General features: G+C 41.3%; 1 protein-coding gene across 3 annotated transcripts in view; it reads left to right on the top strand.

The window, feature by feature from the left end:
- PLEKHA5 (pleckstrin homology domain containing A5) overlaps positions 1 to 4,344 on the top strand; it is a 277,031-nt gene extending 272,687 nt beyond the window's left edge. Inside the window, exon 27 of one of the 3 annotated variants that reach the window (XM_059185923.1) lies at positions 4,192 to 4,344. In XM_059185923.1, the coding sequence (XP_059041906.1) occupies positions 4,192 to 4,319 (128 nt within the window). In that variant the 3' untranslated portion in view covers positions 4,320 to 4,344. The remainder of the gene's footprint in view (positions 1 to 4,191) is intronic. The other 2 variants (XM_059185925.1, XM_059185930.1) reach the window with 2 other exon arrangements.
- Positions 4,345 to 18,795: the final 14,451 nt, after the last annotated feature.

Below are 18,795 nucleotides of genomic sequence, written 5' to 3'. Positions count from 1 at the left end.
AAATTTGGGGGTTAATTTTTTTTTTTAAAGATTTTATTTATTTATTTGTCAGAGAGAGAGAGTGTGCTCACAAGCAGGCAGAGTGGCAGGCAGAGGCAGAGAGAAAAGCGGGCTCCCCGCCAAGCAAGGAGCCCGATGTGGGACTCGATCCCAGGACCTAGGATCATGACCTGAGCCTAAGGCAGCAGCTTAACCCACTGAACCACCCAGGCGTCCCAAGAGAGTTAATATTTTGCTATGTTAGCCTTTGCATAAAGAGAAAGATTGAGGGAGTGCCTGGGTGGCTCAGTTGGTTAAGTGACTGCTCTTGGCTCAGGTCATGATCCCACAGGGTCCTGGGATCGAGCCCCACACTGGGCTCCTTGCTCGGTGGACAGTCTGCTTCTTCCTCTGCCATTTCCCCTGCTCGTTTTCCCTCTTTCACTATCATTCTCTCTGTCAAATAAACAAAATCTTTAAAAAAAAAAAAAAAAAAAGACCAAATGACTTAAAATAAAAAAGACTGGGGTTGAGGGAAAACATATATGTAGTTACTTTTTTTTTAAGATTTTATTTATTTATTTGGCAGACAGAGAGAGATCACAAGTAGGCAGAGAGGCAGGCAGAGAGAGAGGAGGAAGCAGGATCCCTGCTGAGCAGAGAGCCTGATGTGGGGCTTGATCTGAGGACCCTGGGATCATGACCTGAGCTAAAGACAGAGGCCTTAACCCACTGAGCCACTAGGCGCCCCAACATATATGTAGTTACTTAAATTGTCCTTAAAATGTCTCAGGAAAAGTTATATTCCTCATTGCAACAAAAACAAAACCAAAACAAACTTACAATATTCATTGTTTTGAAAAGGAAAATTGGGCAGCTATGAAGTAAACCTAGAAAGACTTTTCCTGTTGTAGCGGCCAAGCGCAGGCTGCCCCAAGGTGGGCCACTTTGGCATGAAGATTATTCTGAGTTGAAGGCAATCAAGTCCCTGTGGGCTCAAAAGAAAAATTTCTCCTACCTTAACTACTACATAGAAGAATCTAAATTGGAGATATTTCCCAGATTTAGGGTTATTACCAAAGAAAAATTTTTCTGAGTGACCCATCTCTATGGAGGGACAAACATCTAATTACCAAGCATCAGTTCTTCTTATTGTCCTGTGAACTATGTTCCTTCCCTTGGAAGTCCCAGAAACCTACCTTCTTCTCCTTAGTTCAGGATGGCATATATGCCTCTATTTTGCCTGACTTTTTTTTTTTTTTTTAAGATTTTGTTTACTTGTTTGTTTGTTTACTTGACAGAGAGGGAGAGCAAGAGAACACAAGCAGGTGGAACAGCAAACAGAGGGAAAGGAAGAAGCAGTCTCCTCACTGAGCAGAGAGCCCAGCATGGGGCTCGATCCCAGAACCCTGGGATCATAACCTGATCAGACACTTAACTGACTGAGCCACCCAGGAGCCCTTGTCTGACTGTTTTGGGATTTCATTGTCTATATGGATTCTCCATGTGTAGGCTATTAAATTTTATTTTCTTTTGTTCATCTGCCTCATGTCAATTTGATTCTTCATTCAGTTAGAAGGACCTTAAGGGGACAGGATATTCTTGCTCCCCAAGATGGTAAACCCTTTCTCAATTTGGATTAATGTGAATGAATATATACTGTCAAATGACAAAAACAATTTAGTAGGGGTGTCTGGGTGTCATAGTCGGTTAAGTGTCCAGCTCTTGATTTTGGCTCTGGTCTTCATCTAGCCCTACCTCAGGCTCTGTCTCAGTGCCACGTCTGCTTGGGATTCTCTCCCCACTCTCTGCGCACCCTCCCTCCACACACACACACACTCTCTCTCTCATAAATAATTTTTTTTTTAAGATTTTATTTCCTTATTTGACAGAGAGAGGCAGCCAGAGAGGGAACACAAGCAAATGGAGTGGGAGAGGGAGAAGTAGGCTTCCTGCAGAGCAGGGAGCCTGACTTGGGGCTTGATCCCAGGACCCTGTGATCATGACCTGAGCCAAAGGCAGATGCTTAACAACTGAGCCACCCCAGTGCCCCAATAAATAAACCTTTAAAAAAAATTTGGTGGGGCACCCGGGTGGCTCAGTGGGTTAAACCTCTGCCTTCATCTCATGTTATGGTCTTAGTGTACTGGTATTGAGCCCAGCATCCTGCTCTCTGCTCAGCAGGGAGCCTGCTTCCCCCCCCCCCTCTCTGCTTGCCTCTCTGCCTACTTATGATCTCTCCCTCTGTCAAATAAATAAAACTTTAAAAAAAAAATGGTAACAAATCTAATGTGCTTTATTCAAGGGAAAATAATCCATAGATTGGGGGAATACACAAGCAGCTGAGCATTCTTCTTAAGGTATGTTGGGCAAGAGGTTGTATAAAATATTAGAAGAGGCAACCCAGGAACAGGGTAAGATTGGCTAAGAGGTCCCGGATTTCCTAATAAGGTTAGCAGGTCTTGTTTTCTAGAGTAAGGTAAGCTAGCAAAAGCTGAGTTAGAAGTTTGTGAGTGCTGTGTTAGGACTCCTTAACAGGTGTTTCCTGTAAGTGCAAGCTTACTTAGTTTTAGATATGTGACATGGTCTGGGCCACTGGCACAGCCTCCATTTTGTAGATCCCAGTATGTGAATTAACTTAATCAATAATTTTAAAAATGTATAAAAAAGCAAAAAGTAGGGACGCCTGGGTGGCTCAGCTGGTTAAGCGGCTGCCTTCGGCTCAGGTCATGATCCCAGCGCCCTGGGATCGAGTCCCGCATCGGGCTCCTTGCTCAGCCGGGAGCCTGCTTCTCCCTCTGCCTCTGCCTGCAACTCTGTCTGCTTGTGCTCACTCTCGCTCCTCTCTCTCTCTGACAAATAAATAAATAAATAATCTTAAAAAAAAAAAAAAAAAAAGCAAAAAGTAAAGTTTTTTTTTTTTTTCATGTTTCTCTGCTAGAAGATATATCTTAGGGATATATAAGCAAATACGTATGTATCTTTTTTTTGCCTGGAACAGAGTTTGGTATAAAATATGGGGAAATTAGGCCAGGGAAGAAAGATACCCCAAAACAAATCCAACCTGACTACAAGAGCCAGCAGTCCTCAACTACTGATTTTTAATTAGCTTACTTAATTTTGCAATACCAAAGCAAAAAAAAAAATTTTTTTTCCTGTATCATTTAATCTACCTGCATTGGTATTTCCCTGGCAGGTGGCTACAAAATCACATTAGTTCAATTACAGAACTTTGCATTATATTAGGCACAACCATTTCCCATGGGTCCTAATTAAATAAGATGGAGTCAACTTCCTGCCTACAGCATTTGTGAAAAAAAAAAAAAAATCCCCAATGCATTATTCTACATATCCTTAGAAAAACAAAAGCAAAAAAGAGAATAAACATCTCCTTTCAAAGGGTTAGATTCAGATTTTTTTTTTAAACCCACTGGAAAATGGCTTCCACATTCCAAAGGATGAGGAAGGAAAACTATGAAATCATTTTGAATGGATTTGTTCAGCAGGGGAAGAGCTGGCTCATTTTCCACGTGGGCTGCCAAGTTCACCAGCCGTGGGGGGAAATGATTTTACTCTTACTTTCTTACTTCATGTGCATTTTTAAACTGTAGTCTTATGGAAATGAAAATCCCATTTGGAGATTGGATTCTTCAGATGGATTTAATTTATATACCATTTGACCAAGTCAATCAGACCAGACTTAGTAGACGGCTTTTTTCATTATAACGTTGTAGGCTTTGCTTCAGAATCTTTTTTTCTAAGTTACAGAAAGTCAATTTAGCAAGTACTGCATCTAATTTAGGTTTTGTAGCTAATGATCTTCGGGCTGCATTAAAATTTTCTTCTGAGCAATAATTCGTATTAAGTCTCTGCTTTAAAAGCAAACTTTCTGAATCATCGTCTGATTTAATATTCTAAAATCTAGAGTACCCCGCGATTCATAGGTAGCTGAGTACACTCCAAGGAATTGATTTTAGCCTTTATGTAGCTTTTTTGGGTTGTTGTCAGATGGGGGCAGGAATGGAGCCCAATAGGGCAAGAAAACAGTGCAAGCAGCCCCCTTCTAAGAAACCAAACTGTCTCTTTGTAAAACAGTATCCCCCCAAATAAAATAAAACTAAAATAGGGCCCAGTATCCTAACTTTACTGCTAAGCCTCCTTTTTGTGTTGTTGATTGAAAATATACATGAGTTCGTGGATTCTCTCTTACAGAGCTGAAGCCTGTTGTACTTAACAGAAGATCGCCTACCAGCATGCGCACCCACACGGAAATGGGCGCCCTGGGATTAATCCAAGAAACTTCTGCTACTATTCTTGCCCTTCAAGGGAAGCTGGAGTAAAACACACCTCCTGCCACTTCATTATGTCAGAGGTTTGTGTCTCCCATTAGCAAATCCACAGAGAGCAGGGACTTCCTGCCAGCCAAATGGTGTAGATGGAATAGATTCAAATATTTGAGACAGAACCTGCTTTGTGTCTGGTCCTTTACAGACGTTTTCTCTAGCAGAGGGCGCCAGTGCCAATGCCTTGCTCTCTCTAAAGCCTACTAGAGCCTCTAGGAATTGCGGCTCCCGTTTCTCGGCTTCATCCACCCTTTCTCCAGCCCAAACGGGACTTCTGAATTCTTTGCCGGAGACCTTACAAATACTGGCACATAGTAGGTGTTCAGTACGTATTTGTTGAATCAATAAAAATACCATATTCTCAGGTATGTGACTGTTGGCCAGACTGCTGACTGTGATCAGAGCTGTTTCTGCCCTTGGGGATCTCAGAGCTAAGAATTCTGTGGCTGGAAGCATATGAAAGAGGTCTGCTTGCTGAGAGCGCGCAGAGAACGGTGCAAGTGATATGCTAAACTATGCAGATTGCCGCGTTTCAGGAGGTGAAGGGGAGGCCTTACCTGGCTTAACGGCTTAAGGAGTGCTAAAATGCAGAGTTTGTTTTGGGTAAATTCACTTTTGTTACTTAAACTAGAGTTAACTCACATATCAATGGCAGAGAAGCAGAGGGTAATGGCAGAAGGAGGAGGGTCCGGAAAGCTGTTCAGGGAGGTCCGGTGTGAAACTTACACCCATTTTGCTGACCGATAAACTAAAGATCCGACAAATTGTTAGCCAACTATTAAAAGTCTGTGTATGGGAGCTTAGACTGTCAGATTTAGGACTGGATATTCTGAAAGTATTCAAGTCCACTAAGCAGACAAACCTATTCTGTATTTCATAAAACAGAGATCATCTTACAATCTAGTGTTCATCATTAGCTCCAGTGTTATAAGAACTACACAGCTTATCTGAGAATTCACAACATTAGGGGCCAGCCAAGGAGAGGATATATAGCTCCTCATGGGCAGGCAGTGTGTACAACCTGATAGCCACATGGACAAGAGAAGAAAGATGACCCTGTAAAGAGAGAACTTCCTGTGGTGCCTGATTTCTTCACCCTTGCAGAGCCAGAGGAGGCCCTGGGCTCTGCTGAGGGCCTTTGTGCCTCTCTCAATGGGGATTTTACAAATTCTAGCTCATGGGGTTGGGAGGATTAAGTGAGTTAATCCATGCAAAGTTCTTAGAACAGTGCCTGGCCTGGCCGGAGTAAAGACTCAATAAATATTATGATTATGATTACTATGATCATTTCAGATGTTACTCTCAGGGTCATGTAAGAGGCCATGAGAGGCAGTATTCTCTCGTGAGAATACTGCCTCCTTCCATCTTCTGTCCTAAGCACCTCTCCTCACCCCAGTCCTGGCCTTGTCGGTAAACACTGAAGAGCTCAGAGGACCTAGGTGGGTACAAAAGAGTAGAAAAGTGGTTTGAGGCCCAATCCTAGAGTGCTTTTGAAGTCATTCCTGAGAGCTTGTGTGTTATACTGTGGGTAAGTTTCTCAACGTGTGGTGTTGGAATCATCTCTGGTTTTATTTCCTTTTTAAAAAAAGATTTTATTTATTTATTTGAGAGAGAGAAGAAATATGAGGTGGGGGAGGGGAGAGGGAGAAGCAGACTCCCTACTGAGTAGGGAGCTTGATACAAGATTCAAACCCAGGACCCTGAGATCCGAACCTGAGCCCTGGGATCAGGACCTGAGCCGAAGGCAGACACTTAACCAATCCAGCTACTCAGGTGCCCCCATATGTGCTTTTAATTCACAAACTGATTAGAAAGATCTTTTCTATAAAGAATACATGCTAGTCTGGCAGAGTTCTTTGGACACCTTCTTCCTCTTTGTGAAAAAAAAAAAAAAGGGAAGGGGACTCCTAGCTGGCTCAGTCGGTAGACGCTGTGTCTCTTGATCTTGGGGTCATGAGCCCCATGTTGGATGTAAAGATTACTTAAAATATATCTATATAGATATTAAAAAGAAATAGGTAAGATAATGTTGGTGAAAATATCCAGTAAAGTCATTGTGAGATTTGCTGTTATCTTTAAAATATTTTAGCATATACAGTGTGCTGCTATGGGTGTACCCCATTTGGCTTAAACTATCACCCAGAGGCTGCCAGCACTCTAATCCAGAAGGCACAACTCATTAACAACCAAATGCAAGGCTAGATTCTCCTTGGATCTGGTATTTAAAAATCAACTATAAAAGATACTTTGGGGACAAATGTGGAAATCTGAGTACAGACTGAGAATTAGAGGATATTACGGGATTACTGTTAATTTTATTATGTGTGATCATGGGGAAATGTATGTAGATTGTTAGAAGTGCATACTAAAGTAATTGAGGGTGAAATGTCATGATGTCTATAATTAACTATATAATACTTGAGCAAATATGAGGAAATTATAAGAATTATTAAATCTAGGTGATGAGTGTTTGGGTGTTCATTAAACTATTCTCTCTACTTTTTATATGTAGAAAAATGTGAATACTAAAAAGCAAAAGAGAAAAAAAAGAATTCACAGTGCAGGGGGTGGCTTTCTAGCATTCAGAGGTGGCTTTTACAAATGTTTCTGTTATCAGTATCTTGGTCAACAATTTCTTTGCAATTTGCCTACTAAATGTGAGAAATGGGTTTTACCGGTAAAAACAGTGGCTTGTTGATGAGCATGATGAATGTGGGAAATGAGGGGGAATTTTTTTAGGGCAAAGGAAAGATATTCAAGATGCATGATTATCTAAAAATATTCCAGAGATTCTCCCTGCCCTAGAATAAGTAGGATGTTCAAATCCCAAGAGTCTTGTAGCCTGTATCCTTAGCAATGATGCCATAGGCTAACTCCTTCAAGGGGTCCATCTCTGGTCAAAACACTAGAGAATTCTAGGGTGCCTGACCCAATTTTCCCTCTGGAATCTTGGCTTTTACTTGAGAAGATTTTTTGACTACTTGTATCTACCAAAAAGAACCTAAAAGTTTTGCATACCCAAATTGGCTCAGATTAATTTGCAAGAACAGGACTTGTGTATAACAAGTTTTTAATATTTTCTCATTGTGTCCATTTCCTAGTTTTCCACTTTTTGCTATTTTTTTTTAAATTCCTTTAAGTAGGGATGCCTGGGTGGCTCGTTGGTTAAGCAGCTGCCTTCGGCTCAGGTCATGATGCCAGCGTCCTTGGATCGAGTCCCACATCTGGCTCCTTGCTCCGCGGGGAGCCTGCTTCTCCCTCAGACTCTGCCTTCCACTCTGTTTGCCTGTGCTCACTCTTGCTCTCCCTCTGAAAAATAAGTAAAATCTTAAAAAAAAAAAAAATTCCTTTAACTAAACTCCATGTCCAGTGAGGGGCTCGACCCATGACCCCTGGATTAAGGATCAAGAATCACATGTTCTACCAACTGAAACAGCCAGACACCTTGAACTTTTCACCTATCGACTTATCTATCTATCTATCTTAAGATTTTATTTCTTTATTTGAGAGAGAGACAGAGACCACAGAAGGAAAGTGAGAGAGAGAAGCAGACTCCCCACTGAGTAGGAAGCCTGATGTGGGGCTTGATCCCAGGACCCTGGGATTATGACCTGAGCCAAAGGCAGACCTTTAACCTACTGAGCCACCCAGGTACCCCTATTTATTTTTTTATTCTTTTTTTTTTAAAGATTTTATTTTTAAATAATCTGTACACCTAATATGGGGCTCGAACTTACAACCCCAAGATCAAGAGTCACATACTCCACCAACTGAACCAGCTAGGTGTCCCTACTTTTTGCTATTTTAAATAATCTGAGAAATATGGCGTCTCCATAGCTATGTTTTCAAAATAATACTTCACTAGTCTCTTTCACTTACCATATACTGCAGCTAAAGTTATTATTCAGCTATTAGCCAGATCTTCTAAATATATCCTCATATAACTTTACTTTCTTTGAAAGGAAGTTTTGGACATAATGGAAACACCAGTGAAACCCATGATGTCCTTGATCACCTATTTTCCTCAGAGGTTGATGTCATGGATGGATGCATGTTTCACTTCTCTTGTCATGACCAGTGTGCAGGAAAATCTCACTGTGGTTTCCTTTACTGTCATACTCACCATACTTCTGATACCAGAGGTGTGAACCAGTTCTCCGACACCAACTGGGTGTCACACAATTTGATTCAGATTTGACACTATCTGTCTGGACTTACCCTTAGATCCCACAAGTTAAGGCTCAGTCCCACAAGACTGGCCCTACCTCAGATGCCAGTTGCAAGTTCCAGGTTGTCACCTATACTTCTGATCTACTGACCCTAAACTGGTGTTCCCATGACCCCCTTCAGGATCGGTTATTTGCTAGAATAACTCAGAGAAATAAATTTACATTTACCAGTTTATTATCTCATAAAGGATATGATAAAAGGTACTGATGAAGGCAGCTGGCTGGCTCTGTCAGGGGAGCAGGCAGCTCTTGATCTTGGAGTTGTGAGTTCAAGCCCCATATTTCATGTAGAGATTATTTAAAAATAAAATATTTTAAAAAAATATGGAAGAACAACCAGATGAAGAGATACCTACAGTAGAGTCCAGAAGAGTCCCAAATGCTGGAACTGGCGTACACCATCCTCCTGGCACATGGGATGTATTTACCATCCCGTAGTTCAGGGATTTTTATGGAGGCTTCATCACACAGGCATGATAAATTATTTTTCTTAAGATTTTATTTATTTATTTGACAGAGAGAGAGCACAAGCAGGGGGATTGGCAAACAGAGGGAGAAGCAGGCTCCCCACTGAGCAGGGACCTTGACTTGGGCCTCATCCCACATGACCTGAGCCAAAGGTGGAGGTTTAATGACTGAGCCACCCAGGTGCCCCTAGGCATGATAAATTATTAACTCAATATCCGCTCCCTCTCTCCTCCCCAGAGGATGGGGATGAGGCTGGAAGTTCTAAGCTTCATTTTTTTTTTTTTTTTAAGATTTTATTTATTTATTTGGCAGAGAAAGACAACAAAGAGAGAGAGAGAACACAAGCAGGGGGAGTGGGAGAGGGAGAAGCAGGCCCCACTGAGCACGGAACCTGGTGTGGGGCTCAATCCCAGGACCCTGGGGTCATGACCTGAGTGGAAGGGGAGGCTTAACCAACTGAGCCACCCAGGCACCCCATGGAAGTTCTAAGCTTCTAATCATGGTTTGGTCTTTCGGTGACCAGGCCCCATCATGAATTTATCCAAGAGCCCACCAAGTGTTGCCTCATTAGAACAAAAAGTGCTTCTTTTTTTTAAAGAATTTATTTATTTATTTATCAGACAGAGATCACAAGTAGGCTAGAGAGACAGGCAGAGTGCAAGAGGGGGAAGTAGGTTGCCCGCTAAGCAAAGAGCATGAATCAGGGCTCGATCCCAGGACCTTGAGACCATGACCTGAGCTGAAGGCAGAGGCTTATCACATTGAGCCACCCAGGCGCCCCAAAAAGTGCTTCTTTCACCCAGGAAATTCCAAGTGATTTAGGAACTCTGGCTCAGGAACTGGGGTCAAAGACCAAATTTTAGGCGTGCCTGGGTAGCTCAGTTATTAGGCCTCTGGCTTTGGCTCAGGTCTGATCCCAGGGTCCTGGGATGGAGTCCTACATCAGACTCCCTGCTCAGTGGGAAGCCTGCTTCTCCCTCTCCCACTCCCTCTCCCTGTGTTCCCTCCCTTGCTGTCTCTATCAAATTAATGAATAAAAACTTAAAAAAAAAAAAAAGACCAAATTTTAGAATAAAAGATGCTTTTAGCACCTTCATTTCATTTTCTTTTTCTTTTCTTTTTTTTTAAGATTTTATTTACTGGGACTCTTGGAGGGCTCAGTTGTTTGAGTGGCTGCCTTCGGCTCAGGTCCTATTCCCAGAGTCCTGGGATTGAGCTCCGCATCTGGCTCCTTGCTCAGCAGTAAGTCTGCTTCTCCCTATGTCTGCCACCCCCCCTGCTTGTGCACTCTCTTCTCTCTGTTTCTCTGACAAGTAAATAAATAAAATCTTAAAAATAAATATATGTTATTTATTTATTTGAGAGAAAGAACATACAAGGGGGAGAAGCAGAGGGAGAAGCAGACTTCCCTTTGGGGGAGGAGCAAAGGGACAGGGCAAAGCAGAAGCCCTGATGAGCAGGGACCCAGACTCGGAGCTGATTCCTGGGACTCCATCATGACCTGAGCCAAAGGCAGACTTTCAACCCACTGAGCCACTCAGGTGCTTTATTTCTTAGGAAATTATAAAGGTTTTTAGGACCTCTTGGCCCGAAGTCAAGAATGAAGACCAAAATAATTATTTCTTATATCACAATAAGATATGGAAAATATCATTGCTATAAAGTAGTAGTTATTTAAAAAACCAAGAAATAAAATGAAGTAGCAGTTATTAACACTACCAGATCATCTGTGGAACTGTATATATATATTTGTATCAATGAACCAGAAAAGATAGCATTTCAAGTACATATTGGTATCTCTCTGATATAAATAATATTCTCTACTCCAAATGACTTAATAAACTACTGTGTGTGTGTGTGTGTCATTTTTTTTTTCCTCAAGTAATCTGTACACCCAACGTGGGGCTTGAACTCATAAGAATTCATCTTTTGATTTCACGAGTTGCATGCTTTACCAATTGAGCCAGCCAGGCACCCACATAAAGTCCTCTTTTTACTTCCTTTTCTACCCAACTTAAGTTGTCTTTGTTCATGCTCCTGCCTATATTTTTAACTCTTTTGTTTCTTTGCCCTTTTGATTTATTCTCCTGGCAAAATCCTGATGCCAGAACAATCCAATACACTTGTCATAAACTCCAAAGAATTTATTCAAGCATCTCCATCATCCCCCTGAACAGAAATGTAAAGGTCCCCTAGTCTACCAATCCAAATCAATTTTGGCATGGATCTCAGGCCCAAACTAGGACAGTTAGAATTTCTTCCACAAGGTATTTGGAGTCAAAATTCAAAGAGTCTTGTCAGTTTCTTCATGGCTAAAGATTTGAGCAAGAGCATTATTGAAAGTACTCAATGCTTGGAATGATATGGACACTGGCCATTCAGAATGATGCTTTACAATCATGATTGTAAACCACGTTACACTACAATGGTCTGGAAGCCCCTGGACATGCCATTTGTTGTCCCTGTAGTTGCCGGATCATGAGGAGAACCCAGAGGTCCTAAGGGAGATGGTGTCTTTCAGTATTTTAAAACATGTATATGAAACTTGGGAGCTCTGTACAACCATGCCTCTTGCCATGTTGTTCTATTACTTCTGTTATAATTTACTTTAAAACACTTCCTTATAAACAGTGCAATGTACTTGTGTGTAAATTAGCTTTCATCTATACTCCAGGGAAGGTTATGTATCATTAGAGTTACCCTATTAGGAATTCACACTCTAGGGGAAGTTAGTTATAATATGAAGTGCTCTAATCAGGGATCCATAATCCCCAGGTGGCTACTTAAGTATTTCAAGGATCTTTATTGAAATTTATATCAGAAGTTTCATTAATTAGCTTAAGGGACATTAGAAATACATTTTTATTGGTGAAATAAATGATGTCCCAGATACATGGCTGGTTAGAAAGATGTCACACACTGTCACTTGTGTGAATGAGATGCAAGAAAATACCTGCCCAAAACCAAAACAAAACCAACCACCAAACATAGAAACCAAGAACACTCCTGACCAGAGTATAAGTTTCATGAGAGCAGGGATTTTTATTGGCTTTATTCATATTCATACATATACACCCAATGCTAAGAACAGTGCCTGACACAATCTACTCAATACATGGTGAGTAAGTTGCTGGGTAGCTCAAAAATCTGCCAACTTCTTGGTCTAAGTTCTAGTTGATTCTGTGTTATCCACCTCTCCCCAATGTCTTCTGTTCCATTTTTGGAGGCATCTGCTGACAGACCTGAATAGAAAGCTGGTGGATTTTCTGTTTGAATACTGTTGCATCTACCTCGATGTGAGTCTCTCATACAAAACGCATGTGGGCATGCCTGATGACAAAGGGTGAGGATTTCCTGAAATTTATTGAACATGTTATATGACTTTTCTGCTCACTTGCCAACAAGAGTTTATACATTGGTGGTGGGGGTAGGGGGGTGTGCCCGGGTGGCTCAGTCAGTTAAGCAATCCTCCTTCAGCTCTTGTCACCATCCTAGGGTCCTGGGATGGAGTCCTGTATTTGGCTCTCTGCCTGCTGCCTTCCCCGCTTGTGCTTTCTCTCTGTTGCTTGCTTCCTCTCTCTCTCTTTCACTTTCAAAATAAATAAATAAAACCTTTAAAAAAATGTGGGGATGGGTATCATTCTGTAGTAGAAAGGTACTATATGGGAGGTAAGAAAGTGGAACAAGCAAGTTCAGTTCATATTTTTAGAAGTTTGGATGAAACAGAAAGAAATACTTAATTTGTAAGGATGGAAAAACTAGATCATGTGGGTGCCTGGATGGCTCAGTCGGTTGAGCCTCTGACTCTTGATTTCGGCTCAGGTTGTGATCTCAGGGTTATGAGAGTGAGCCCTAGACTGGGGTCCACGCTTAAGATTCTCTCTCCCTCTACCCCTTCCCCTCCCACTAGCGCATATGCACACTCTCTCTCTTTCTCAAAAACAAACAAATTATTTAATAATAATTAAATAATTTTATAATAATTATAATAATTGTAGCATAATTATTATATGTAATATATAATATAATATAATATATAGTATAATAATAACAACAAATAAATACTAAAATAAAACAAAGGACTTGATCATGTTCATTAAGGAACCAGAGTAGAGGATAGGCTTGAAGACCTAGAAGAAGAAAGGAAGCTAATGGGTCAAGATGTAAAGTCTTCTTTAATTTATTAATTTATTTATTTAAAGATTTTATTTATTTATTTGACAGACAGAGATCAGAAGTAGGCAGAGAGAGAGAGGAGGAAGCAGGCTCGCTGCTGAGCAGAGAGCCCGATGCGGGGCTCGATCCCAGGATCTGGGATCATGACCCGAGCCAAAGGCAGAGGCCTTAATCCACTGAGCCACCCAGGCACCCCAAGATGTAAAGTCTTCTCAATTTGAGTAAAGTTCAAGTTGTCATAAAAAAAAAAAAAAAAAAAAAAGAGACCCAGAAATACAGTAGCTTGAATAAGATAGTTTATTTCTCTTCCATGTAGCAGCCTGGTCAGTGTAGACTGGCCTCTAGCTTTACATGACGCAGTTACTCAAGGACCCATATTCCTTCCATATTATTGCTTCCATCACTGTATGTTGAAGTTGGGTCAATGGTACAGTCCTGTTCCAGCACATGGGGAAGGAAGTCAAAAGCAAATTAGGTGGAGATTGTATGTATTATCTCTGTTCACATTCTCTTGGTGAGAATTCAGTCATGGAACAAACATTAACTGTTAATATTTCCATAATTCAGTTTAAAATACTGTATTTCAGTTGGTTTGTGTGATATTATGTATGCACCAACAGGGTAAGTTTATTTTTTTTTTAAAGACTTTATTTAATTTTTTGACAGAGAGATCACAAGTAGGTAGAGAGGCAGGCAGAGAGAGAGGGGGAAGCAGGCTCCCCGCCCAGCAGAGAACCAGATGTAGGGCTCAATCCCAGGACTCTGAGATCATGACCTGAACCAAAGGCAGAGGCTTAACCCACTGAGCCACCCAGGCCCCACTAGGGTAAGTTTTAATTCTATAGAGTCTACTAGTATACTAAGAAAAAAAAAATCCCAAGTCAGTGGTCTTTCACTAGCATTCTATCAGAAAGGGACATACTCCAGAGGTTGCTGCGAACACATTTTTTACTATCAAGATCTCCATAAAGTCTCACTAAATGGTTTAATGAATGTTAAAAATGGGTTTTGTATTGGGGAAGCTAGTGGTCTGTTAAACAGCAGAATGAATGTTAGAAACAGTGAAATTAAACTTATTCAAGGTATAAAGCTTGCCTACAATAGTTAGGAGACTTTTCTTATGTTGACAGACAAGCAAGTTTTGTTTTAGTATGTGATACCTTAGAGATTTCTCGTGAGGCTTATCCTAAACTGTCCTATGTTGAGCTGTTGGGATCTCTGATTCCATAATGGTAACTGCAGGGCACGGAATCCTGCCCCTGAAATGGTTTTGTATTTTTCTTGAGGGTATCTTTCATTCAACATGTCACGAGAGCACCTAAAAGGACAAGGAGAGCTGCCAATTTCATCTTGCTTACACTCTTGCTGTATTTATAGTTTTTTGGTAGCTACTGCTCTCTATCTGAAAGAATCCAATATTTCGAATCACCAAATATTGTTCAGGTTAACTATCTGGATGTAAGGGAGCATAGAGGAGGCTGGGAAGTGTCTCCAGCTAGGCAGTCAAGTGCTTAAAAAGAAGATGGGGTTGGAGGGGGTGGAAACCCACCATACATATATATATATATATATGCTTTTTTAGAACACCTAAGCGTTTGCTGCAGTAGAATGCTTAGGCTTGCTTTGAGAAGAAAAAATGAGTGTAGATAGAGATGGTTTTATAGATAAGGAGCAGAAAATTGAAGGTCTTATTCCTGACGGTCTCAGATTTCTAGAAAATAAGAAGCCATGTTTGCCTGTTAGTTTATATCATTTTAAAATTTATTTATTTATGGGGCGCCTGGGTGGCTCAGTGGGTTAAGCCGCTGCCTTCGGCTCAGGTCATGATCTCAGAGTCCTGGGATCGAGTCCCGCATCGGGCTCTCTGCTCAGCGGGGAGCCTGCTTCCCTCTCTCTCTCTCTCTGTCTGCCTCTCCATCTACTTGTGATTTCTCTGTCAAATAAATAAATAAAATCTTTAAAAAAAAAAAAAATTATTTATTTATTTATTTATTTATTTATTTATTTTTAGTGATCTCTATACCCAACTTGGGGCTCAAACTCACTATCCCGAGATCAAGAGTTTTAAGAAAGTTTTAAATTTGGGACTGTCTGGGTGGCTCAGTCTGGGTGGCTCACTCACTTCTGATTCAGGCTCAGGTGATGATCTCAGGGTTTGTTTTTTTTTTTGTTTGTTTTTTTTTTAAAGATTTTATTTATTTATTTGACAGAGAGAGATCACAAGTAGGCAGAGAGGCAGGCAGAGAGAGAGAGAGAGGAGGAAGCAGGCTCCCCACTGAGCAGAGAGCCCGATGCGGGACTCGATCCCAGGACCCTGAGATCATGACCTGAGCCGAAGGCAGCGGCTTAACCCACTGAGCCACCCAGGCGCCCAATCTCAGGATTCTGAGATCAAGTCCCACCTCGGGCTCTGCAATGGGTACAGAGCCTGCTTTAGATTCTCTCTCTCTCTCTCTCTCCTTCTGCCCCTCCCCGTTCTCTAAAACAACAAACAAAAATTTAATTGAGAGTTTATTTGAGCAAAATTGATTCTAATCAGGCAGCACCATACTGGAAGTACTTAGGAGCACTAGTTGTTCATTTAACTGTCTTTAGTAGAATATTGATTTGGCTGGTTTACAACAGACAAACTACATGAAAGATCTCTTTCTCACTACAAAAAATCTGAGTTATTGGCCCAAGGGAGTGGGTGGTATTGTAAAATGAGACCTGGATTCCTTCACCCTCATCTAGAGACAAAGGTCCCTTCTCTCTGTGGCTCTGTTATCCTAGGGTGTGGTTCTGGCATGCATGGTTGCATGTCATGAATCACCCCCACATTTAAGTCTCTGCCCCAGCCCAAGCACACAGGAAGAGTGAGAGGACGGAGAGCAACTGGCTTTCCTTAGGAGGATGGGATTCTTCTGCTTACAGCTCATTGGTGATAGAACGTAGTAATACGGCCAAATCTAGCTGTGAGTGATGTTGGTGGTCCAGATACCCACAGTGGGAATGAGTGGGGAGAGGGGTTAGTAGGTTCTGGGAAAACAAAAATAAAATAAACCAACAAATCTTACTTTAAAAATTAATTTGAGGGGCGCTTGGCTGGCTTAGTTAGGAAACATGTGACTCTTGATCTTGGGAGTCCAGAGTTCAAGCCCCAGGTTGGGGGAGGAGTTTCATTAGAAAAAAATAATAATTTGAGATGATTTACCAAGATATATAAAGGGCTACAAAGTAGATTAAAAAAATAACAAAGTAAGGGCGAATGGGGTGAACAGGGGGAAAAAAGTGTATGAGTAAGGTTAGTGGTCAAAATAGATGCCATACATTCATCAGAAAAAGAAGGGGGTGGAATATGGGTTTTTTTGCCTGAAGCCAAGTTAATTTATCCTTACTGCTGATTCCCTTTTTAAAATATTTCACCCATTACATATTTTGTTTAGATTTTTCCTTGCCCTCTCAGAGATTAAATGGATAAAGTATTAACTGGTATTGTAATTTGTATGCTCTAGTAACTAATTCAGAACATTTAAATTTACTTATTAAGAGCATTTTGAACATTGACAAAAGTTATTTGGTTAGCAAGTCAGTTATAAAATACCTGAAAGGACCAAAAAATGTGGTTTTTAAGTTATTTACCTTTCACATTTCCCTACCCATTCACTGGTAGTTTATAGGATAGCATTTTTACTATATTAGAAATGAGGAACTATCCAAAATACGAGACAGGTGTATGATCTTATTGTGGTAAGTTGTCAGCCAAATGCAGTTAATGTCTCAAAATGGACACTGTGACAAATTTTAACTATAATCTGTATGTGTATATAAAACTATAAAACTAGGGGCACCTGGGTATCTTAGTCGGTTAAGTGTCTGCCTTCAGCTCAGGGTTCTGGGATCAAGCCTCACATCAGGATCCCTGCTCAGCAGAGAATCTGCTTCTCCATCCCCCTGCTCGTGTATGCGTGCTCTCTCTCTCAAATAAATAAATAAAATCTTAAACAAACAAACAAACTATATGCAATACTATAGTCATTATTTGGTTGTGTTTTGGTTGGCTGACAATGCACAGGCTGAGGAAGATTTCATCTGATTTCTAGTTCTTTCCAGCTTGAGGATCCTATCATTCCTTCATTCCGTAAGATGTTCTATCTTTTCATGTAAACGTCCTTCAGACCCCAAGTCCATCAGAGGATGAGGTCATGCAGCTACTGATCTTGCTCACTACAGCGATCCCAACACGTGGAATGAGGAACCTGAAATAAAGGTGGAAAGTGCTCTGTAGCTGCCTGTTCTAGAGATGCTGTTTTCAGAAGTCTCTTGTGTGTGGTGGAGCAGGAATCTCAGCTTGAATCTCAGCTGGGTCTGTTGCTGGGTTCAAGCATGCCTGGGCATGACTGGCAAACTGGTGAGGCAGGCCGGGAAGAAACTGCTGACATGGGGGCTGACACTGTTTCCTAGAACAGAGCTCATTTTAGTGGAAGAGAATTAGACAGAGAAGCTCTATAAGAAAGACTTAGTCATTGGATGGGGAGTAATAAATACAGCTTGGGGTAGCTGTTACTCAAATCTGTCGCCAGTCTAGGCCCATGAAAGCACGTCTGGGTTCCTAAGAGAAACAGAGCTCTGAATAAAACATAAAGAGCTGTTTCACTGAAAGCCTTCTAAGAAATTGGGCACAAGCTGTCTGCTTCGGGGTTCCCCTAAAAGAGTTCAACACAGTGATCTCCATTTCTGTAAGCTACACCATGGCTTTGGCTGTTAGTCTTGATCACAGATCCTGGTAAGGAGCCTGCAGCACCTAGAAGAGCAGGGCAGGGGAGGGGGGCACTGGGAGAGGGATGTGTGGATGAATGTACAAGAGACCTTCCTCCCCAGAGGCTCCCAGAAAGCTAGAGGTGTCCTCACTTTGTTAGTAGGTGGAAAAGCAGAGGAAATTCAAGCTATTATTGCTAATCTGCCCCCAATAGTAATGCAGTCGGATGAGTTTGAATACTGTTCCCAATCAAATCGTTCTGATGCAGTGATGTGTTATTAGGTAACTTCTAATTATGCATAGAATCACACACTCTCCTAGTGGGAAGGAGGGAACTCTACAACAGTAATTTTAAATCTGTAAAGGAACAGTATTTATTTATTTATTTATTTGATTTCCAGTGGACTTCTGCAAAATACAGGAAAGGCGAATTAACCAGAATACTAGAATAAAGTGATGACATCAAAAATATAGCCCCAATAGTTTATTATTAGATTCAATAGGCACAAAATTACTCTGTCAAGGTGTTATACAATTTTCCAGAAACTAATTTCAGTACTCATCTAGCTACAGATAGGTCACAGTTTATGGAGGTGTTTATGGATGTGCACTGCTTGGTAGACCCGGTTTCTTGCAGGTTCATGTTTTCTTGCCTCCTCTCACCTCATGCCACCTGACACAACTCTATCGTCCACAAGTCTGTCCTCTAGCCACACACTTCAGTAAGTGGGATAATGACATTTTTTTTTTAAGATTTATTTATTTGACAGATCACAAGTAGACAGAGAGGCAGGCAGAGAGAGAGAGAGAAGCAGGCTCCCCGCCGAGCAGAGAGCCCCACGCGGGACTCGCTCCGAGGACC

Source organism: Mustela lutreola, chromosome 8, assembly GCF_030435805.1.
Source record: "Mustela lutreola isolate mMusLut2 chromosome 8, mMusLut2.pri, whole genome shotgun sequence".
Taxonomy (NCBI): Eukaryota; Metazoa; Chordata; class Mammalia; order Carnivora; family Mustelidae; genus Mustela; species Mustela lutreola.
The sequence above is the reverse complement of the archived record's forward strand: the minus strand, read 5'-3'. Positions and strand labels throughout refer to the sequence as shown.